Below are 19654 nucleotides of genomic sequence, written 5' to 3' on the forward strand. Positions count from 1 at the left end.
TTTGTTTGTATCTAGTTAAAAAACATAATGCACTTCGAAATGTCTATATTTTTTCAACATTTGAATTAACGATGAAAAAATGCTTTCTGAACATCTCAGAGTAACTTATAATATGAGTCTTTCAACACTGAACACTACGTCATCTCTAACTAAAAAAATAAAATTTTGGACAAAATGTATTTTGGAATTCTTCTCTCTATATATTATGCATATACATATATATATATACACATACATGTATAATATATAATATACATATTATATATTATATATAATCTGATGTTATATATATATATATTACATTTCCTAAATTTTTTCGAAGTCATACAATATTATTTTTCATGATAGAAAAGATACTTAGACGTAGCGTCATGCTGTGCATTTATATACATTCTAGTATTAACGAAGCTGAAAATATTGGAATTGAATTCACACAGAGAATGACACTGTGAAGACTCTAAGTTAGATTAATTAGAATTAGTTTCTGTATCAACTTGCATAATAAGTTCCACGATATACCTGCTTCATAATAAATCGTTATTATTTTAAATTTTATGCAGGATATTTAAGAACAATAAAGTTATGTACAGCTAAATTTTGCTTCGCGTCAGCGCGTATAATCTAGCTGAATCTAGCATTATAATATACCGAATGATTAAATATTTATACAATTGTTCGTAATATCGCGTATTAAATAATCGATTGAAAAAAGAATTATACAGTTCTCTTTGTATATTTTTCCAATGTTTACGGCTACGCCTGTTTTATATAAAGATTAGTCACCCAGCTAACGCTAAATATTCACAGAAAGTTGGATTCGTATTACCAATGTACCGAATGTTCCGGAATAGTAAAAGAATCGTTACAGAATGTGCAAATATCGATGAAATATTTAGAATATTGTGTGAATACTTCTTGTATATTTCACGAAAATCGCTAGCGAGCGAGCAGTACACATCTTTGCCGATAGAGGGTCGCGGTGACGAGCATTTACTCGTAAACAAAAATCACCCGGGAGAGAATGTAAGGAGCGCAGTACTTCGTCTATGAAGTGAGCCCCAAAATTGGGCAAAAAATTAAAATTTTGCGGAATATATATGGAACGTTCTCGGAATATGTAATGATATACAAATGAAATTTTTAACCGACATTTGAATGTTTCTTTTACATACCGTAAATATTTGAAATATTTTGGAGTATTCTTGGAATATTTTTTTGGGATTTTAAGAATATTTTATGAATATTTCAAGAATATTTAGCGTTTGCTGGGCATCTTATTTTATAATATTTCTTAGATAGTATTCTGCTTTGTTATTTACAGAATATATTTTACGAGTTGTTGCAGTTTCTTAAAATGCGGTTTGTTTCCACTTATTTGTGAAGAATCTCGGAGAATATCAAAACAAATATATACTTTATACATATATTAGAAGCATGGAGAAATTAAATAATAATTGAAGGAATTTGTATAACATAAAATATTTAAATTCTGCTACGACTTTCTCTTCTCTTTTTCAAAAGCGTTTGTTACATATTTGATGTTTGATAAACGCGTTAGAAATCATTATAAAAATGTGTTACATATTACTATAGAAATTATTTTATATTTCGTCGTATACAGAGAGGCTTAAGTATTTTTTATATGTGTAAGAACAAGATGAATTGAAGCTCTTTTTGTGAAAGAGATAAGAATACGCACTTACAAATTGTGAAATTTCAATATATCTATATAATATTTTTTGTGATGCATAATATTTAATATTGTTAAATCCGTAAATTTTTAATTGCTTTTATAATCTAGTCATGTAGAACAAAATATGTTAAAAAAAACTTTACGATAATATTATTAAATTCCTTCTATATATCATCAAATCTTTTATTTATCCTCCCATAAGCATTTTCTCCAATAAGTTAATTAAACGAAATTATATAAGGTAAGTTATATCTTTTCTCAATTAGCGAAAATATTAAATGTTAATTAAAATGTACAGTTTTCAATGTTCCAATAACAAAAATTTTTTAAAAATTTCAAGAAACAATTCCGAAAATTATATTATAAGGGAGAGAGACACTATTTTCCATTATATTCTGGTGAAAACTTTTCCTAAAATTCTTTATATAATTTTCAAAAATCTTTATATATTCTTTCAAATTTTTAAGAATTTCTATATTTTTTATACTAATCGTATACACTTTTTAGAAGTACTAAGAAAATCTACATCTCTTTCTTCATTGCGTATATGTGAATCTTGAAATATTCTAAAATTTTCAAGATTTCTCATTTTATAATTTCTAAAGAAAATTTATAAAATCTGAAAAAGTTCAAGATATTTTTTCAGAAATCTTCATAAATTTGAAATTATGACAATTTTTTTTAAATATGAGATGTTATGAAAATTTTTCTTCATCAGAGATTTTGCTGAAATATGATAACATAAATATTTTATCAGCTAAGGTGTTTATATGTATTACACAGACTACACTTTTGTAATTAAATTATTATCGAATTCGCTAACAACCACTCACATCACGGCAATATGGCGTAAAAGAAAATCTCACTCATGAATCTCTCTATACAACATATAGTTTGTGGCAGCACGTTGTCGTTGTGTGTTGAATGTAGTGAGTGTGAATTGTGAGCTCTGTGAGGAAACAGTGCTATTTGTGTTAGTTAGACGTCGGTAGTGATGTGGAACTTTGCAACGGTGAAACTATGACGAAAATAAATCCGTTTACGAATGTCTCGTTTTTGCGTATCGCGACAATTCTCTGCGTAATATCATTATGTTTAGCCGCCCTGTCCGACAAACAATTATGTTACGACCCAAATTGTTCGGGTAATTGAAGCCATACTTTAGACCTAAAACCCATAACATACTTTTTTTCTCGTTGTACTCTTGGTCATATTATGATCATTGCATTACTTTCCCTTGTTATTTAGAACCCGTTTCGCTGGCCAGGACTATAATCGCTTACAGAGCAAATGATCGCGAGGTGATGTCATTTGGTGTCAATGTAGAAGTCAAAGTTTTTAGTAAAGGCTCTGGAAAACGGACAGACTTATGGGGTATTGAGGTATACTTTATATTATCCTTCTATTGAATCTTTCTATGTTATGTGACGTTATATTTTTAAAAACTTTAACGTCCTGCTGATATCTGAGATTGAAATTCCTTGATTCCATAAAAGATATATTTTCTCCATGTACTGATTGTTATTTCAGATAAATGGCAAGCGTGGATTCGCACCCAAAGCATTTCTCAATGAATATAAAGTTCTAAAACGTGATTTGTTGTACGAAGTGCCTGTTTATAAGTTTAATGATGAAGTTAACAAAGCTCAGCCCGAGAAACTCGAATCAACAGAGAAAGAGAGTAGCGAATCCCATACTTTGTTGAAAGATGAATTATCTCAGGATGATAATAAGACACCGTCGCTGAAATCTGTAGATGAAGGTATCATAAAAGAATCTCATGCAATCAATGTAGATAGTGTATCACCTTCTTACGAAGTGATAGATGGTACCACAGTTTATTTTGAGAGTAATCCATCTGTACAACCCAGCTCTGTGGCTGAAGTTGCTCACACTACTGCATTGCCGAATGAACAAGCTTCAATGACCCCTGATTCTGAAATAGAAGATTTATCATCTGACAAGAATATATTTATCAACAACAAAGGATTAGAACCGAGCATGAATGATGCCAGTAGTAAACTTGAAGGAATTAAATTATCGATAGATACCCAGAAAGAGAAAAACCTTGATTTTTCGATAGAAAATTCAGAAGCAATAATTGGATCAACCTTAGATACAGTGAACAAGGATGACATTTCAGTACTTCATGGAAGTAGTAAGTCTGAAGAGGAATCATTTAAAAAGGTAGAGCATACAGCAAAATTAGGTGATAGTGCTAAGAAAAATGTAGAAGATAGTAAGGAAGAGAAAGTTACTGAACATGTTGAAAGCGACGGTATATTTGCCTCTATTACGAAAACATTCAACATATTATCTAACTTGGAAACTGTGACAACAGAGAGCACTATTACTCAAAGTAGCGATGATACAACTTCTGAAACTACTGAGAACCTGCAATTACAGGAACAACTTTCGGAAAATGTTGAAGTTGATGCTGTAACCGAAAACATTCTTCAACCTCAAATAAAATTGGAATCAGATATAGATCAAAGTTTTATAGATAAAGAAAAAGTAGAAACGCCGCAAGAAGTTATACATGACAGTACTACTGATAGTATTGCTGAAAGTGTAAAAGTTTCAGATGAAAAGATAGAAGCTACCACAATTATTTTGAAAAATATTGTATCTAGTGACGTGCCTTCATCCGATAATGTTGTACATGAAAATGCTGATAAACCTGTCAAAGAATTGCCAACAGCATCTCCAATTTTAGCAAACGATAGTTCTGTTTCAAAACTCGACGTTGATAGCCATGTTGAAAATATTGAAAAACCAAAAATCAATGACGCAAAGAAAGTTACGGAAAATATAAGGACTGACGATACAATTATTTCTGGTGAAAAAGAATCAACGATCTTGTCTAATTTGCAAGAAACTGTGGCCACAAATATCACTACTCAGAGTAGCAACGATATTGAGCAAAAATTACCAAATAGTAATGAAACTTTTTTTGAAAATACAAAGAAAGATGTCGATAACGAGGAAATCATTGGCCAAGCTGATAAAAATGTAATTGCGGAAACTTCAGAAACTATTAGCTTATCGTCTGAAATAGCAGAAAATATCACAACAAAATCGTTCTCCGAAAGTTATTCTGTTGACGAAAATATAGCAATTACAGAAGAAGCGTTAAATCGTAGCGCTGAAGATATTCAATTTAGTGAAGAATCAGTTGTACATAATAATGTAAATAAAAATGATAACTTAGTCAATGACACTAGCTCTGATAATGTTCCTATAGAATCTAATGAAATCTTGAAATCTAGCGATCTCGGGCCGGAGCAATCTATAGATTCTAGTCAAGAGAGTATAATCTCAGAGCAAACAATGATCCTCAATGAAGTTCTTAAGAAACAAGATTTACCAAGCATTGAAAATTTGGAACACAAAGATAGTAAGTTATTGATTAATTATAGTATAGAAAAGTTTTAGTATTACATAGAATATATTATATAATATTAATATGATTACATCTATAAAACTCAGATGCTTTATATGTTTAGACGAAAGTCAGATCATCAACTTTGGAAAGGAAAACGAAACCTTACCTGGATATGGTGATCACATAAGCAGTGAAATTAAGGTTTTGTATAAAAAAAAGAATGGAAATAATAGCTTGGAGAAACTACAATCCACACCTTTTCCAGACGAAACAAAAGGTATTAATTATTCTATTCTATACATAATAATATTTATTAAATCCTTTTTAAAAATATAATATAATATTTATTAAATCCTTTAAAAATATAATATAATATTTTTGCACAGTAACTTGCACAACAGTATGTACAACTTGTACGAAAGATCACGAATGTATAACCGAGACAGTAAGTGAGAACGAAGTAAGTTTTACGGAAATTTTTTATATATACTACTCATTTGCATACTTATTTCTACATCATTGCTCATTTCTACATATAACAATTTTTTCTCTGTAATAGAAGGTAGACCTTAAAAAAGAACAAGATGAAGAAGACACTTTAATGGATAAAACAAGATTGGATCATAATTATTGGAAAACATTGATGTATCTGTGTGTAACAGCTTTTGCAACACTCGCGTTCACTCTCGGATATTATTACATTGAGGTAAAATTATCTTGGTTATATTTAAAGTGCTCCAAACAGAACTTAAATAGAATCCATAATTTAAATTCATTCTGCATATTAAAATCATATCTAAACCTTATTTTATGATCTATTTCTGTTTTGAGATGTCATATGATTAGTTATGTAAGGTATTTAAATAACATCATTCAATAGAGTTTAATGATAAATACGTTTCTATTCAGAATATAAGAAGAGATGGACAACTTATTGCAAGAATTAATGAACTCGAAAAAGAGTTGTTAGTTTCAACAAAAGAATGTGAAGTACTCAATGAGAATCTAAAATCTACCAAAGATAAGGTGAGCAGTATAAGTGAGCACATTGATTCTTTGCTATTTTGGCACGTTTTTTTTTCGATTATTAAAATTTGAACGTATTGTATACTAAAATTTAAATATTTTAACAAGTAAGGGATAAACCTATAAAACTTACTTGTTGTGTTCACATTACATGGTCTTAATAAATTGTTTATTGTTGTTTAAATATTTTAGTTGCATTGCATAGAAGATGAATCATTTGATTCTAATGAAATGGTTGTATCGCTAAAAGCTGATTTAGAAATGTCACAGGTACATGCATAAGTATTTTTCTTTTTCTTTATTATGTTCGTATGAATTAAAAATTACACATTTCGACATTTACGTTTTTCTATCATAGAACGCAAAGATGGAGTTGGAAGAACAAGTGACTTCGTTGGAGAAAGAGTTAGAAAACATAACAGAAACTGGTTTAGAAATGGAGCATATGTTAAGAGAAATGTTGTCGTCGAACAATGAAGTGAATCCGTTAGCTCAATCAGTGGAAAATCTACAGACGCGATTAGACACTCAACAAACCGCGAACGAGTCCTTAACGAATGCGTTGAACCTTAAGGCTCAAGAGGTAAGAATAATTTGTTTCCAATATATTGTTTGCAGATCGATTAGAAAAACACTATTTTTTAATTTCTTAATTGTGATACAGCGTGAACTTGTAATATTTGTTACAATATTTGTTTATATGTTCATACATATATAATAAACATTTTTAAAAACAATATTTATATTAGCATGCCCACACTCTATTTAATGTTTTGTTTTACTTCCTGACTATTTATTTATCTTGTCTATATTAATTTTTAACGGATGATTTATATATTAAATACAATAAATTTATTACAGATTGAGACTTTATCAGCAGAGTTTACTTCTGCTAAGGAGAAATGCAATGAGCTTGAAATAAAATATTTGCAGATACAGAATGAATTGGCGACTCAGAAAAATCTTAAAAATAATATAGAACAAACACTAACAGATGAAGTACATAATTTGAAAGAACAAATAGATCAAGTAAGTCCGTAGTTATATATATTAATCAAAATTAATACATAAGAATCAAAATATGTCTAATTATTGATAGATATATGGATCAATTATCACTTTTTCCTTAGTTGTCTATTGAAAAATCGTCGTTATATAAAGAATTAAAAGGCAAAGAGATAGAAGTGAAAGAACTATTAGAAATTATCAGCCAAATCAAGTCAAACAATTTGGATTTGGAAAAGTTATACGATGTATCTCGCATTAAAATTGAGACAGTGCAACTGCGTGAGGAGAGAGACGAATTAAAGATGCGATTAAACGATGTTGATGGAGCTCATCAGTTATTAGAAGGTATTTTTTTTTTAAAGAAAAAGATATTAAAAATGTCATCTATTTGATAATTCTTTGAACTTAAATCTTATTCATAACAATACTTTTGTGTTGCAGAACATATGAAACTTGTTAAGGAAGAAATAGTTGCATTAAGCGATCAGTGTAAAATGGCTGAAAAAGAAAAGAAAGATGCGGAGACACGACTTGAAGTTTTATCAAAGTTTTTCCAAGATAAGGAAACCGAACGCCAAAAGTAAGTAATGATTAACTCTTAGAATTACATATTTAAAAAATTATACTTAAACTATTTTTTTTTTTTTTAAAACTAATCTTATCTCATTAGGGAAGACGCTATTTGGTTACAAAAACAAGGAGAAGTTGTATCAACAGTCGAAAGGTTACACACAATGCAAAATGAAATTCAAAATTACAAGTAAGTATTATTTGATATAATACGTCCAAGGAGAATTTAAAATTGGATACTTTTATGCGCATCATGATTACAAGAATTTATGTAACAAGTTTATGCGCTACAATTAGTTTATCACAGGAAATTAAATTTCAGGCAACAAATAGAAATGTTAAAACGGGAGATCGTGGATCAGGAAGGGGAATACAAAAGTCAAATATCCGCTCTAGAAACAAAGGCACATGAGCAATGGGTATGTATAGCGTATATATAAGAAAAATATTAGTATAATATATGTTATTGAGAAATATTTATATATATATAAAATTTCATTTGTTTTGTAAGGTCGCTGCCCGTCAAAATGAGCGCCGTTTGGAAGAATCGAAAGCTGAGGCCGGCCAATTACGTAATCGTCTTACACTTGTAGAGAAAAATTTAAATGACACAGATCCCGAAGCAAAACTACATCGTAAGTATTCCTCTGTTACGAAATATTAATTATACCAGTATTTAGTCCGATAATGAATAATTAAATACAATTTCTAGTTTGAATCAGATTTTATCGTCGATCATTGTTACATTAACTTTTTCCATATAGAAATATACATTCATTTCTTGTAAACAAATAATAATTTGTCATAAAGTTTTTGTAGAAATTGTAACACGTAGTAACGTTGCGATTCGTAGAGTAAGATCATTTAGTTTCTTAGAAAATAATAATTGAAAAATATGTATAATACTATTTTATCTGAGATAATAAGCATGTTGGCAACGTTTATCTACAGAGGGTGGATTGCAAAATATCGCACGATGGAAGTTATACTTTGAATTGTCTGTTTTCTTAAAAAAATTGATTTCCAAACACAGGCCTGGAAGCGAATGGAGAAACTGTGACTACCCCGCCACTGTTCATAGGAGCAGAATCGTCCAATTCTCCCATAATGTTTAGCAGTTCCTCGGGAGTTCCGCCGCCCCCGCTACCTTCTTATCTACACTGTTTCCCACCGTATCTGCCACCCTTACCGCCCGCTGCTGCTTCTGGTCTACCTCCGTATGATATCAGTCAACGTCCTCCGCCACTCGGCGGCAGATTGTCGTCACCTCCGCCAATGTTACCACCACCGGCGTTACATCGTCCCCCGGCTTCCGGGAGCAGATATGAGAACGCCGGTTCCCCACCACCTATGTCTCCGCCGCATTTACTTCCACCGTTTGACCATCATAGATCACCACCATTACCCTCATTTGGTAGCGATCATATTCCACCCCTTCCTCCACCTGGCTCGATATTGCCTCCCCTGGGAATGGCGCATCCATGGGGTGAAGACTCACTGCCGTATCCGCGCAATTCTGGTTTTCATCCTCATCAACGAGAGCAACGTGCGCGCAATCATAAAGGTTTGTGAAAACGATGACAAAGAGTGACGACACGCATTTCATCGGCATGCCACGTAGCGTTAATCTGTTAGAACAGCTTGACGTTTTCTGCTCTTTTGGGAAGTTTGTATTTTGGTTGTTATTATTATCTTCCTTTTTATTTTTGTGCATGCAAGGACGCAAACGTTTCTCTAAAGTGAGACAGTTTTGGAGTACTATGGAAGGAAATAATTCCAAATAGATGTCAGGTTAAAGAGTTTATAATCAATGACTTTAATTTATGCTAATGGCATATACAATGTACTTTTAATTTTTTTAAGCATAATTTTGATATTTTTTTAATTATTTTTATTATTGTTATGAAAAATCTATTTTTTTATAAAATTCAGATAAAAAGGTAGTTCCAATTTATCTTTCTTTTATATTAAGTTTTTACATATTTTATTAAAATTTATTTTTTTATCACCATTCTGTATTTTAAATCGTAGAATAAATTTTTTTACTTGCATGTATCGCAACAATTAAGAAACATATTGAAAAAGATATATTTTATTTAATTAGATATTAATTTTTATAGGTTCCTTACATTCTTCGGGAGAATCACTGGATAAGGCACATCACGGGAAAGTCTAAGTTTTGTATCTTGTTATTCAATACACTTGTACAAAGGCCAAATCGTCACTACATCAGTGAGAGTTCTCATTGTGTAACAATTATAAATAAATGTGATGATAAAAATTTTACGTCAAATATTAATAGAAGAAACGTATTATACACAGGAATTTATTAAACAGTGTCATCTGTCAATGTTATTGTATCTGTGATTATTATACAGTAGATTATTCCCTGTTTTATTTAAAAGTAGTAATCTTTTTATCAGTGATGATAAATTAGTAATTCCTTTATTTTATGATTTTGAAAATAATGTATAACAAGTTATTTGTAAGAATTGATAAAAATATTTTTATACGTTTGAATTGTGTATTATGAAAACGGAAAAAATATTGAAAATTTGTAATTAAGTTATATATTTCTGGTAATAATATATACTTTAGATAGCAAATGTTCATATATAGTAGATAAAAATATTGTAATAAAGTTCTTATAATCAGTGTAGATTATAAAAGATATAATTGTTATATATGGTTTTAAAAATCGAAATAAATTGTAATTTATTACGATAGGTTATCAAAGTTATTGCAGATTTAATTATATAATTTTAGCTAAAATAAAGAAAATTGGATTTTTTTACTTTTTTCTATCTTTTAATCGATATAATTAAAGTAAAATGTTGTAATCAATTTGTGATATAAGTGTATATATGAACTATTTTTTATTTTTATGTTTATATTTTTTATAAAACATAATTTGTTTTAGTTGTAAAATCGTTTGCCCCAAAAAATGAAAATTATGCATTTATTATCGATAGAAATATTTTCTTTTTACATTTTTGTATTCAGCGAAATGCAAGATACAAGTAACATAATATTTAAATACTTACAATAGTATTTAAATGTACTTACAATATTCACAATTCAGTGAAAGGGCGAGGAATGCACGCAATATCATTCTTTATAGCCTGTATGTATGTCGCAACTTTGTAAAAACCATTTTCTCTCTGTTTCTTATATCACAAATAGTGGATATGAATGATAAAAGTATAATGATATTATAAATACAATTATCGATAGTGTTATGATAAGAATACTACAAAAAATATAAAGAAAAATATCAGGACTGCAAATATCTTTATCATTAGCCACCTATTACTTGTCACAGACTGAAAGTATCTCAGTATTTCGGTATGTGCAGCTTCCACGTTTAGCTCGGTATCTTCTATATTACTATCTATCCTGAAAATCAATTTTTTAAAGATTAACGATTTACACTTGCGAAATATTTTGACAAATTAAAATGCTTTTCTGTTTTCAAGACAACTGCTTTTATTTCTTTCAGATTCATTACATCATTTCCTCTTACCTTTCAACCATTTCTTCTTGTTCCTTAACCATATGTGCTAATTGTTGGAAAATACCCCCTAACTCAACTATAGTAGACTCTATATTTTGCATAGTTTCGGCTCTCGATTGCATATATGCATCCTTGGAGAAGTAGACATACATGTATTCCCATTATATTTAATTACTTCACACTATTGCCGCTATTACTTACAGTATCATCTTGTATAATTTGTTGTAACTGCTGATTCATCACAGGTTCAAGATCTATCGCAACTGAACTACTAGAAATTTCTTCTTGTAGTAACAAAGAACCTTGTTTCCCAGAAACAACACTCGGAGGGAGCATAGTGGACAAAGATCCTTGAGTGAACTGCTGTCTCCTGCTTTGTTCCTCTCTCATATTCTGCATCAAATAATTTATTTCTTAGTGTTTTAAAATTATTATTTAATTATTATTTCTTAATTTCCAATAATATTTATAATCCTGTATTCTTTTTGTTAATATCAAATTTATTGTTATTCATAATATTGCTAAAAAAAGATATTAAAGAAAATATATAATTTATCATATATTATAGAATATATATTACATGCTATTTTGACCAAAATATAGAAATTAATTGATGCTATACTGAAATATTCTACGACGATAACCAACTTTGATATAAGAAAAAATGTTGTTTATTTTGAGTTACATACCTCAGAACGAACTTCCAAAACACTTTTGAAATGATTAGACATATTAGCTAGCTTTGATTGTAATGTCATCACAATTGAGGAAGAATGAGAAGCAATGTGATGACTCTGAGAAGAACCAAAGCTTTCTCTCTGCGACTTTCCAAGTTCTTGTAACTTCCCGATTTGAAGATTTAAGCTTTTTAGATCCGTTTTTATAATATTTGTAAGCTCTTCAATCTCAATTTGTCTGTCGTTAAATATGGATTTTTTCTTAGCCACTGTAACATACAATATTAGTTATTATAGAACATTTAAAAATGTTCTTATTTAGTAGCTTTGCTATCATTTCAGTATGTTTCAACTATTTTTATTCTGTTATATATTATATAATCTTATAAAGTAGTAATAAAAGTTGACGATAACTGTCAATGATAATCTTAGTTTCAAACAAAAACTATTCTGTGATCTTTCGACAGTTTAAGGACATGTATAACTTTCATACAAATCTTTAAGGACATGTATTAACTTTCATACAAATCTATGCATAAGGACCAAAAAAAAATCTCCTTTGCACAACAAAGGTAAGTTTTATTGTTTGCAATGTCCTACTTGGATGCAACATATTGTAATCGTCTAAGCTATGCTCAGCTGAGTTCTTACACAGGGCAAGCTTCTCCAGCTTGATGTATGTGCCAGCAATGTTCCTGCTAATGTTCTTAGCTATCATCATAAAGTTCGAGTAGCTCTGTATCTGGCGTGCGCGGCGCGGATTTTGCAGGTTCGCTGCGGTCCGCGCCACGGTCCTGCTCTGCATGGAGCGTATCGCGTTGGCGAACTCATTGGTCCTGTCGCGGGATGTCATCGTCGTCGTCGTCGTTGTCGACTGTTGCTCACTTGGGTCCAAGTCGACAGTCTCCTCGCTCAACAATCTGCTGCTCGCTTCGTCTCCATCGTAATAGTGCCGCGAGCCACCCGAGCTCGCAAGGTCGCGATTCACTACGGGTCCTACAACATGACGTCTGCGTGCTGACATCGCAGCATCCTCTCAGCTTTCTCCACGTGCGCGCGTGTCCCGAGGGCTTCGACTACCACCAAGTCCGATAACGTCAACAGATCGCAGCGGTGGCGGCAACGGCGGCGACGACGGCAGCGGACACGTCCGCATGACATCCACACATGACAGTCTCCGCTGACAAGTCTGTTCAGTCAAGTGTTCACATACACATGCGGATTGCAGACGTGCGTATATGTGCGAATACGCGCGCCCTACAATTGGGTCATAGAAGAAGTACTGTGAACTGTCACGTGCGGCAAATCTAAAGGCCATGGCACACACCTTCCGTAATGCGGGGTCTACAATAGAAGTCGTAACAGTCGTAGGGTCTTAAGTCGTAGAAAATTGACCAATCACAGTCGAATATGAGAAGAATAATCAACTGTGATTGGTCAATTTTCTATGACTTAAGACCCTACGACCGCTACGACCCGCATAAGGCGTTGTCAACAATATGCGAAGTAAGCTTGGTTTAAGAAGAGTAAGAAATTGACTAATTACAATCGATTATTCTTCTCACATTCGACTGTGATTGGTCAATTTCTTACTCTTACTTCTTAAACCAAACTTACTACGTGTATTGTAGATGGGCCATAACAGTATTTATAAAACGTACCGTAAGAATCAGCCAATCACAGTAGAGAATTCTTTTGAACTCTTAGGGTGAAATCACACGGTGCGGAAAAAGACTGCGGAATAGAGAATGCGTCATTGAAGCAACCAATCAGCGCTATTCCGAATAGCGCTGAATAGCGCTGATTGGTTGCTTCAATGACGCATTCTCTATTCCGCAGTCTTTTTCCGCACCGTGTGATTTCACCCTTAGGCCGGAATCCATAGTCCGGTCTTAATTTCAAGCAATGTCTTAGGTGCTAATACGGCTTTCTGATTGGTTCAAGCGCTAGCTTAAGACTATCTTGAGTCTTGAGCAACGTCTATAGATTCCGTACTTAATTCTAATTGGCTGATTCTTACGGTACGTCTTATGATTACTGTTACCCCGGATCTACAATAGGATTTTAAGCCTTAAGCCATAAAAAATGGGCGAATCACAGTCGATTATTCCCCTCGGATTCGACTGTAATTGGTCAATTTCTTACGGCTTAAGTCTTAAAACACCTATTGTAGATTCAGACTTACGAAATATGTGTGCTATGGTCTTATATTCATAGTCGGTTCTTATTTCAAGACCGTCTTAAGTAATATCTTAAGAGGCTAATGCGGCCCTTTGATTGGTTCATGACACCTCAAGGCTGAACTTAAGACGGTCTTAAATATAAGATCTGATTGTGAATACCGGCCTCTGATTGGTTCATGACTTCTTAAGACTGTAATTAAGACGGTCTTGAATATAAAGCGGGGAGCACCGACTCTTGCATAACGCATAAGGTATAAGAAATTCATCCAATCAGAGTTCTTTATTTCATGGAAAGGAAGGAAACGAAAGATTTTGATTGGTTCATTTTCTTATGCATTACGTGTTATGCGTTATGCAAGAGTCTGTGCTCCCCGCTTAAAAATCGACTATGAATACCACCCTTAAAGCCGCATGGTGTATGCGACGGCTCGCCATTTTTCCTACGGACGGAAGTACACGGAACGCGCGACTTTTAAACGGAGGAGTTTATCACAGTGGCCCAGCAGACCAGAATCGATTTTAGCCGGTCAAAAGTCGAAAAAAAAAGAATTGTTTCATCTTTTATCGTATATAATTAAATTAGCTTTTAATAAAAATATATACTACAAATATCATTTTCTTTAAATCTGGAAATATTATACTTGAAATAATTATAGGATCAAACTTTCGCTACTATAGTAAATAGTTCTTATAAGTATGTTTAAGATAAAATTCAGTTTTTATTATATTAGAAGCTAATTTAGTCGTATACAACAAAAAATACAATTTATTTAAAAAATTTTTGATGTTTTGATGTCAGTTAGAATTGATTCTGTCCTATTTTATGATTCCATACGTTTTGTATCTGACGATAAAAATCCCGCAAGTTCTGTTAATATTTATAAGAAAAAGAAAAAATAACATCAAGGGAAAATTATTTAAAATTTAATTATATGAAATTACAATTTCAGCTTTGGGATAAAAATTAGATTTAAAAAATCAAATAGTAATCATTGCGTGATTTGAAAGTAAAAAGATGAAATACATGAAATTCTCGAAAGTTATTACTAGTATTATAAGCATAAAGTGCTATGATAGAAAAGTCAATATTTTTTTCTTCTGTTATATGATCGCTATTTACTCATTAAAAAAAAACAAGAAATTTGTATTACATTATTCGAAAAATGAACGTACATATTATATAATATAGTAGCAAAAAACATTTTCCTCAAACTGTTACGATAATAACATTGGTGTTTAAACCAAAGAAAGCTGCTAGCCTGCTCGCCGAGCGATTGAATATGATTGGTTGGATCTACAAGTACCAACCAATCATGTTCTTCGCTCGGCGAGCAGGCTAGCCGTTTTGTCAACTTGAACGCGTCCATTATCACGCGTGGGCATTTGGTTTAAAAAATTAACCGTATAGATCTTTGATTTTCATCTGTTTCTCTTGATGAAGAGAGAAAACTTGGAAAAATTTATTTGTACGGTAGCATTTATGAATTGTATTATTGAAACATTTAATATATTTAGGCTGAACTTAAATTTATAAATTTGGATTTTATATGTTATCTTGAGACCAAGGCTGCGGTTCACTCGACGCTATAAACGCTTCGAAGCGTTTGAGCGACCAATCAAAACAAAGAATTTTACGAATTAACTAATCAAAGAATGCTTCGAAGCGTTTGTAGCGTCAAGTAGACCGCAGCCCTTATCAGATATTAAAATTATTAGGATGAAATAATTAAATCGTAAACTTATGTGAACTAACATTACATATAGTTGTATTGTCGGAATATAATTTACTACTATTTTATTGTATCAACTTTTTTCTGATCAACTTATAGCACGACTTACAATCCGTAAGAAATACATCTGTATGTCTATGACTACATTTACACGGCACCCTTAATCGGGTTTAATAACATCCGTAGTTATGAAACTGGCCAATCACAATCGTTCTATTCTTCCGAGGAACAGCTATAATTGGCCAATTTCATAACTACGGATGTTATTAAACCCGATTAAGCGTACCGTGTAACGGAGGTCTATATGTATTACAGTACGACTTACAATCTGTAAGAAATACATCTGTATTACTAATGTATGTATGTGTATGGAAATATATGAAGGTAGCACTACAGGAACGAACATTTTTTTTTCTATAACATAAAAAATCGCAACGGTAGACATTTCAAACTTTTTCTTCGTAAAAATAGTTTATTAATATTTACCTGCGTGGATATAATTGTATGTACCTTGAAAAATTGACGTTTTTCAACATTGAAAACCAATGGCTACGTTCAACAGAAAAAAGCAGTTTTGCAACTGTTGTAAAATTCTTTAATATAATTGGTCTTGTCCTTAGTTCCTCATTGGATCTAAATGTATAAACCAATCATATTCAAGAATTTTACAAAAATTGCAAAGCTGCTTTTGCTGCTCGAACGTAGCCATTGTCAAGGAAACTAGAAAAGCTGGAATAGCTGGATACATGTACAGGAAATTATAGATTTATTAAATATCAACTTCTCTTGTGTAATCTTTTATAGGATAAAAGTGTCGTTCTATAAATATATATATATATATAAAATATGTTAATGTGATACATTATTAGTAATTTACTTCATATTCGTATTTGGGCATACAAAACGTGATCAACGTTGGATCAACTGGACTGGAGTAAATTTTCCACTCGGCGGACGATGGTGTAATTAGTTATTACAAAATGGCCTTGCATATATGTATATGTATACATATATATATAAATATATCAGCCAGTAAACCGACATGATATGTGACGAAGCATGTGGCTCCGGTGCTTTCACCTTTTTTGCTCGATATTCATATAAGATAGAATGAGATACACCGGTATTATATATAGGATTACTAAATATCACTCATTAGTTATCGCACACCAGTTTCATTTTTACTAATTTATAAAATATACAAAAATCTTTAACGCCTTTTTGAAATGTAAGATACATAAACATGTACAAAATATAAATTAGAAGGGGTCCAAATAATTAATTTTTGAAAAATACGACAGATTATACAACATTATATTTCCATATCAATCGCTGATGCATACGTGTCTTTTAAGCGTATTTCATAATATGTATAAAGTTCAATTGTTCAGACTATTCAGAGTATAAAATGTTCAGTTGAAAAACGTAAACGCACATTGAGCTTTAAATCTCATCTATTTTAATTCCACGTTTAACCGAGAGTTTTAATTTGATTCGAAAGCTTTTAATCGATTAATTAACTTTAAATAAATTCTCGCAATTAATTGAAACCAATTAGTAGCCCCCTCTATTCTCAACTTGCATTATCTACGTATTTATAAATATACTAACTTATTCTTTTCAGCGACGGCGATCTGTTTTCTTGAAAAGACGCAGGTAAACGTCATATATATATATATATATATATACTACCGTATCGAGAAGCGATAGGAAACAACAGAAACATAACTTCATATATGTATGTATTACATGTATAATGTATATATATATATTTTACAGTAATGCTTTATATTTTAATACGATGCACCACGGTGTGGCATCAAAGTTACTCTACTATAGCCACGAAATAAAGGTCACTCCTTCGTCTCCCTGAAATTCACTCGGACATCGCTGATCGTCGGCGTGTCTCGTGAGCGGACTGATCACCTTTTAAGCGGTCAGCGTTTCTGTGTTTTTCGATATCTCGTTGTTGAACTCCTCGACCGTCTCGCGGCTCTCCGGCTCCGGCCTCACCGACGGTTGCTCCGTGTTGCCTCCCCCGATCAGTTCGGTCCCGTTTTGTGGCTTCACGTCAACTGTTCGAATACGGAACATGGTGCCACTGATATCATCGCCGCTCGTATATGTTGTCTCGTTGATCGTCACCACATGACCGTTAATGATCTGCAATCAGACCATTTGTGAGAATCAGAGATTAGCCGTATCAGGATTGTTACAAATACCATCTTAAAATTCTATAATTTTTCCCCGATTTCTAGACAAAATTTCATGATTTTTCCTGACTTTCAACAATATTAAAATATTTTTTATATTTTTGTTGTGAGATTTGAAAACCTCACAATATTAAATATTTTTGTTAAATATTTTGATGAGAGATCTAACATATATAAATTATTATTGCAATGTAAAAAATTAAAATATTTATTTTTAATTTAAAAACTATAGTGAACTTTCGGCACTTTTGTGTTAATTTTAACATTTTTACATGTCTCAGAAAGTCCACTAGGGTCCAATAGGTCTGTAAGTTAAAATTAACATTTTATTTTTTACAGTGCAATTACTGTTATTGACACCGCTTGCATTTTTAATTGTTAAGTTGGCAGTATTCCAAAACTTCGTAAGTGTAATGTACATGTATTAAACTTTTTTAAAGTCAAGAATTGTAATTTTCCAGAAAGTTTTGCAAAATTCTCTGACTTTTCCCGTTTTCAATTTCGCTGACGATTCCTTGATTTCCCTAATTTCCAGTTTTGTGGCAACCATGTTATAATCCGAGATACAAGACTGCGTCTTCGGTATTTCTTATCGAGATACAAAGTCGAGTGTAAATTTAGTTTAAAAGAAGAAATCCTAGTATTAAAAATTGAACAATTTGCGAATTTTTCCTCAATCTCCAAATGTAATCCGATTCGTTATAATGAAGTTCTTCGGAAAGATAGCGTAATATGTATATACATTACACGTGTCCCAAGAGGAACGAGAGCTGGTTCAGACAGGGACAAACGGGTTTATCGAACAATTTGCAGTTCTACAACTGACAAACGCATCGTCAAAATTAATTAAGCTCCATTATTGAAGAATTTGCAACGCTGCGTGGATTTAACTGCGTTTAGTGCATGACGGTGTGATACAATGCAGTTTACTCCGCCAACAAAGAGATACATGCTTCAATATGAATTATTAGAATTGCTGTATGTGTAATTAAATTTTCTATATCTTTCTACGTGTGAAAACGTAATAAGGAAAAAATCTCTCCTTACAACATTTTTACATTTTTATAACAAAATGCTAAATCACGTTTCAATTTCACATATCATCGCTCTTAATGCATTCTTACATTTTTTTTGCATTTGTAACGATAATTTCTCGACGTTTAAACCGCAAGAGGTATTATTTATAAATGAGATTAATTCAAATCCCGATACTTTTTGATGAGATGAACTCGCGATTATAAATATCTCGATTATTGCAGATAATAATATGTTAATGCAAAAAGTTTATAAAAAGGAAAAGAGATCTCGTTCAGCTTCGTAGGAGAACGAGATCACACGTCGGACCTATCACCTTAATTACAAGAATTCTAAAGAATAATGTATATTACCTACTTTTTATCTAATATGTTTTACTTCATATAAAATTTATATAAAATATCATTCGATAAAAATTTTCAATGATAATTCATATAAGAAATGATGACATTGTGTAATAAGATTTTTAGCATACTTAATTGCATATCGTACTTAATGTTATTAATGTATTATAATATGATTTTTTAAAGCTTTCATATAACAAAAAAATTAAATATAATTATATTTTTATTCATTTTCTGAAATTTTTTGTTTCAGAACAGTCTGACCCGACCCAGGTA

General features: G+C 31.7%; 3 protein-coding genes and 1 long non-coding RNA gene across 4 annotated transcripts in view; 2 read left to right on the forward strand and 2 right to left on the reverse strand.

Moving 5' to 3' along the window:
- Window positions 1-2611: 2611 nt before the first annotated feature.
- Window positions 2612-10013, forward strand: Tango1 (transport and golgi organization 1). Its single transcript, XM_018455959.1, has 17 exons — window positions 2612-2837; window positions 2942-3075; window positions 3224-5090; window positions 5200-5355; window positions 5465-5538; window positions 5638-5784; window positions 5988-6104; window positions 6297-6374; window positions 6463-6687; window positions 6966-7133; window positions 7235-7457; window positions 7554-7692; window positions 7783-7872; window positions 8005-8101; window positions 8194-8317; window positions 8716-9246; window positions 9803-10013. Exons 1-17 carry the CDS (start codon window positions 2714-2716, stop codon window positions 9856-9858), a joined length of 4350 nt encoding a protein of 1449 aa, XP_018311461.1. The 5' UTR covers window positions 2612-2713; the 3' UTR covers window positions 9859-10013.
- A 784-nt stretch (window positions 10014-10797) lies between these two features.
- Window positions 10798-12897, reverse strand: Syx5 (syntaxin 5). The gene is made up of 5 exons (XM_018455909.1): window positions 12525-12897; window positions 11886-12142; window positions 11398-11589; window positions 11206-11327; window positions 10798-11078 (listed from the first exon to the last, which is right to left on the reverse strand). The coding sequence occupies exons 1-5, from the start codon at window positions 12895-12897 to the stop codon at window positions 10919-10921; spliced, it is 1104 nt and encodes a 367-aa protein (XP_018311411.1). The 3' UTR covers window positions 10798-10918.
- A 2829-nt stretch (window positions 12898-15726) lies between these two features.
- LOC108727734 (uncharacterized) lies at window positions 15727-16922 on the forward strand. Its single transcript, XR_001936859.1, has 2 exons — window positions 15727-15919; window positions 16085-16922. It is a non-coding gene; the product is annotated as an uncharacterized lncRNA (long non-coding RNA).
- A 56-nt stretch (window positions 16923-16978) lies between these two features.
- Window positions 16979-19654, reverse strand: part of LOC108727733 (virus-induced RNA 1) — a 43957-nt gene continuing 41281 nt past the window's right edge. The window contains exon 4 of the mRNA XM_018455953.1: window positions 16979-17949. Coding sequence (XP_018311455.1) covers window positions 17716-17949 — 234 coding nt within the window. The 3' untranslated portion in view covers window positions 16979-17715. The remainder of the gene's footprint in view (window positions 17950-19654) is intronic.

Source organism: Mycetomoellerius zeteki, unplaced genomic scaffold (assembly GCF_001594055.1).
Source record: "Mycetomoellerius zeteki isolate Tzet28-1 unplaced genomic scaffold, Tzet1.0 scaffold52, whole genome shotgun sequence".
NCBI lineage: Eukaryota > Metazoa > Arthropoda > Insecta > Hymenoptera > Formicidae > Mycetomoellerius > Mycetomoellerius zeteki.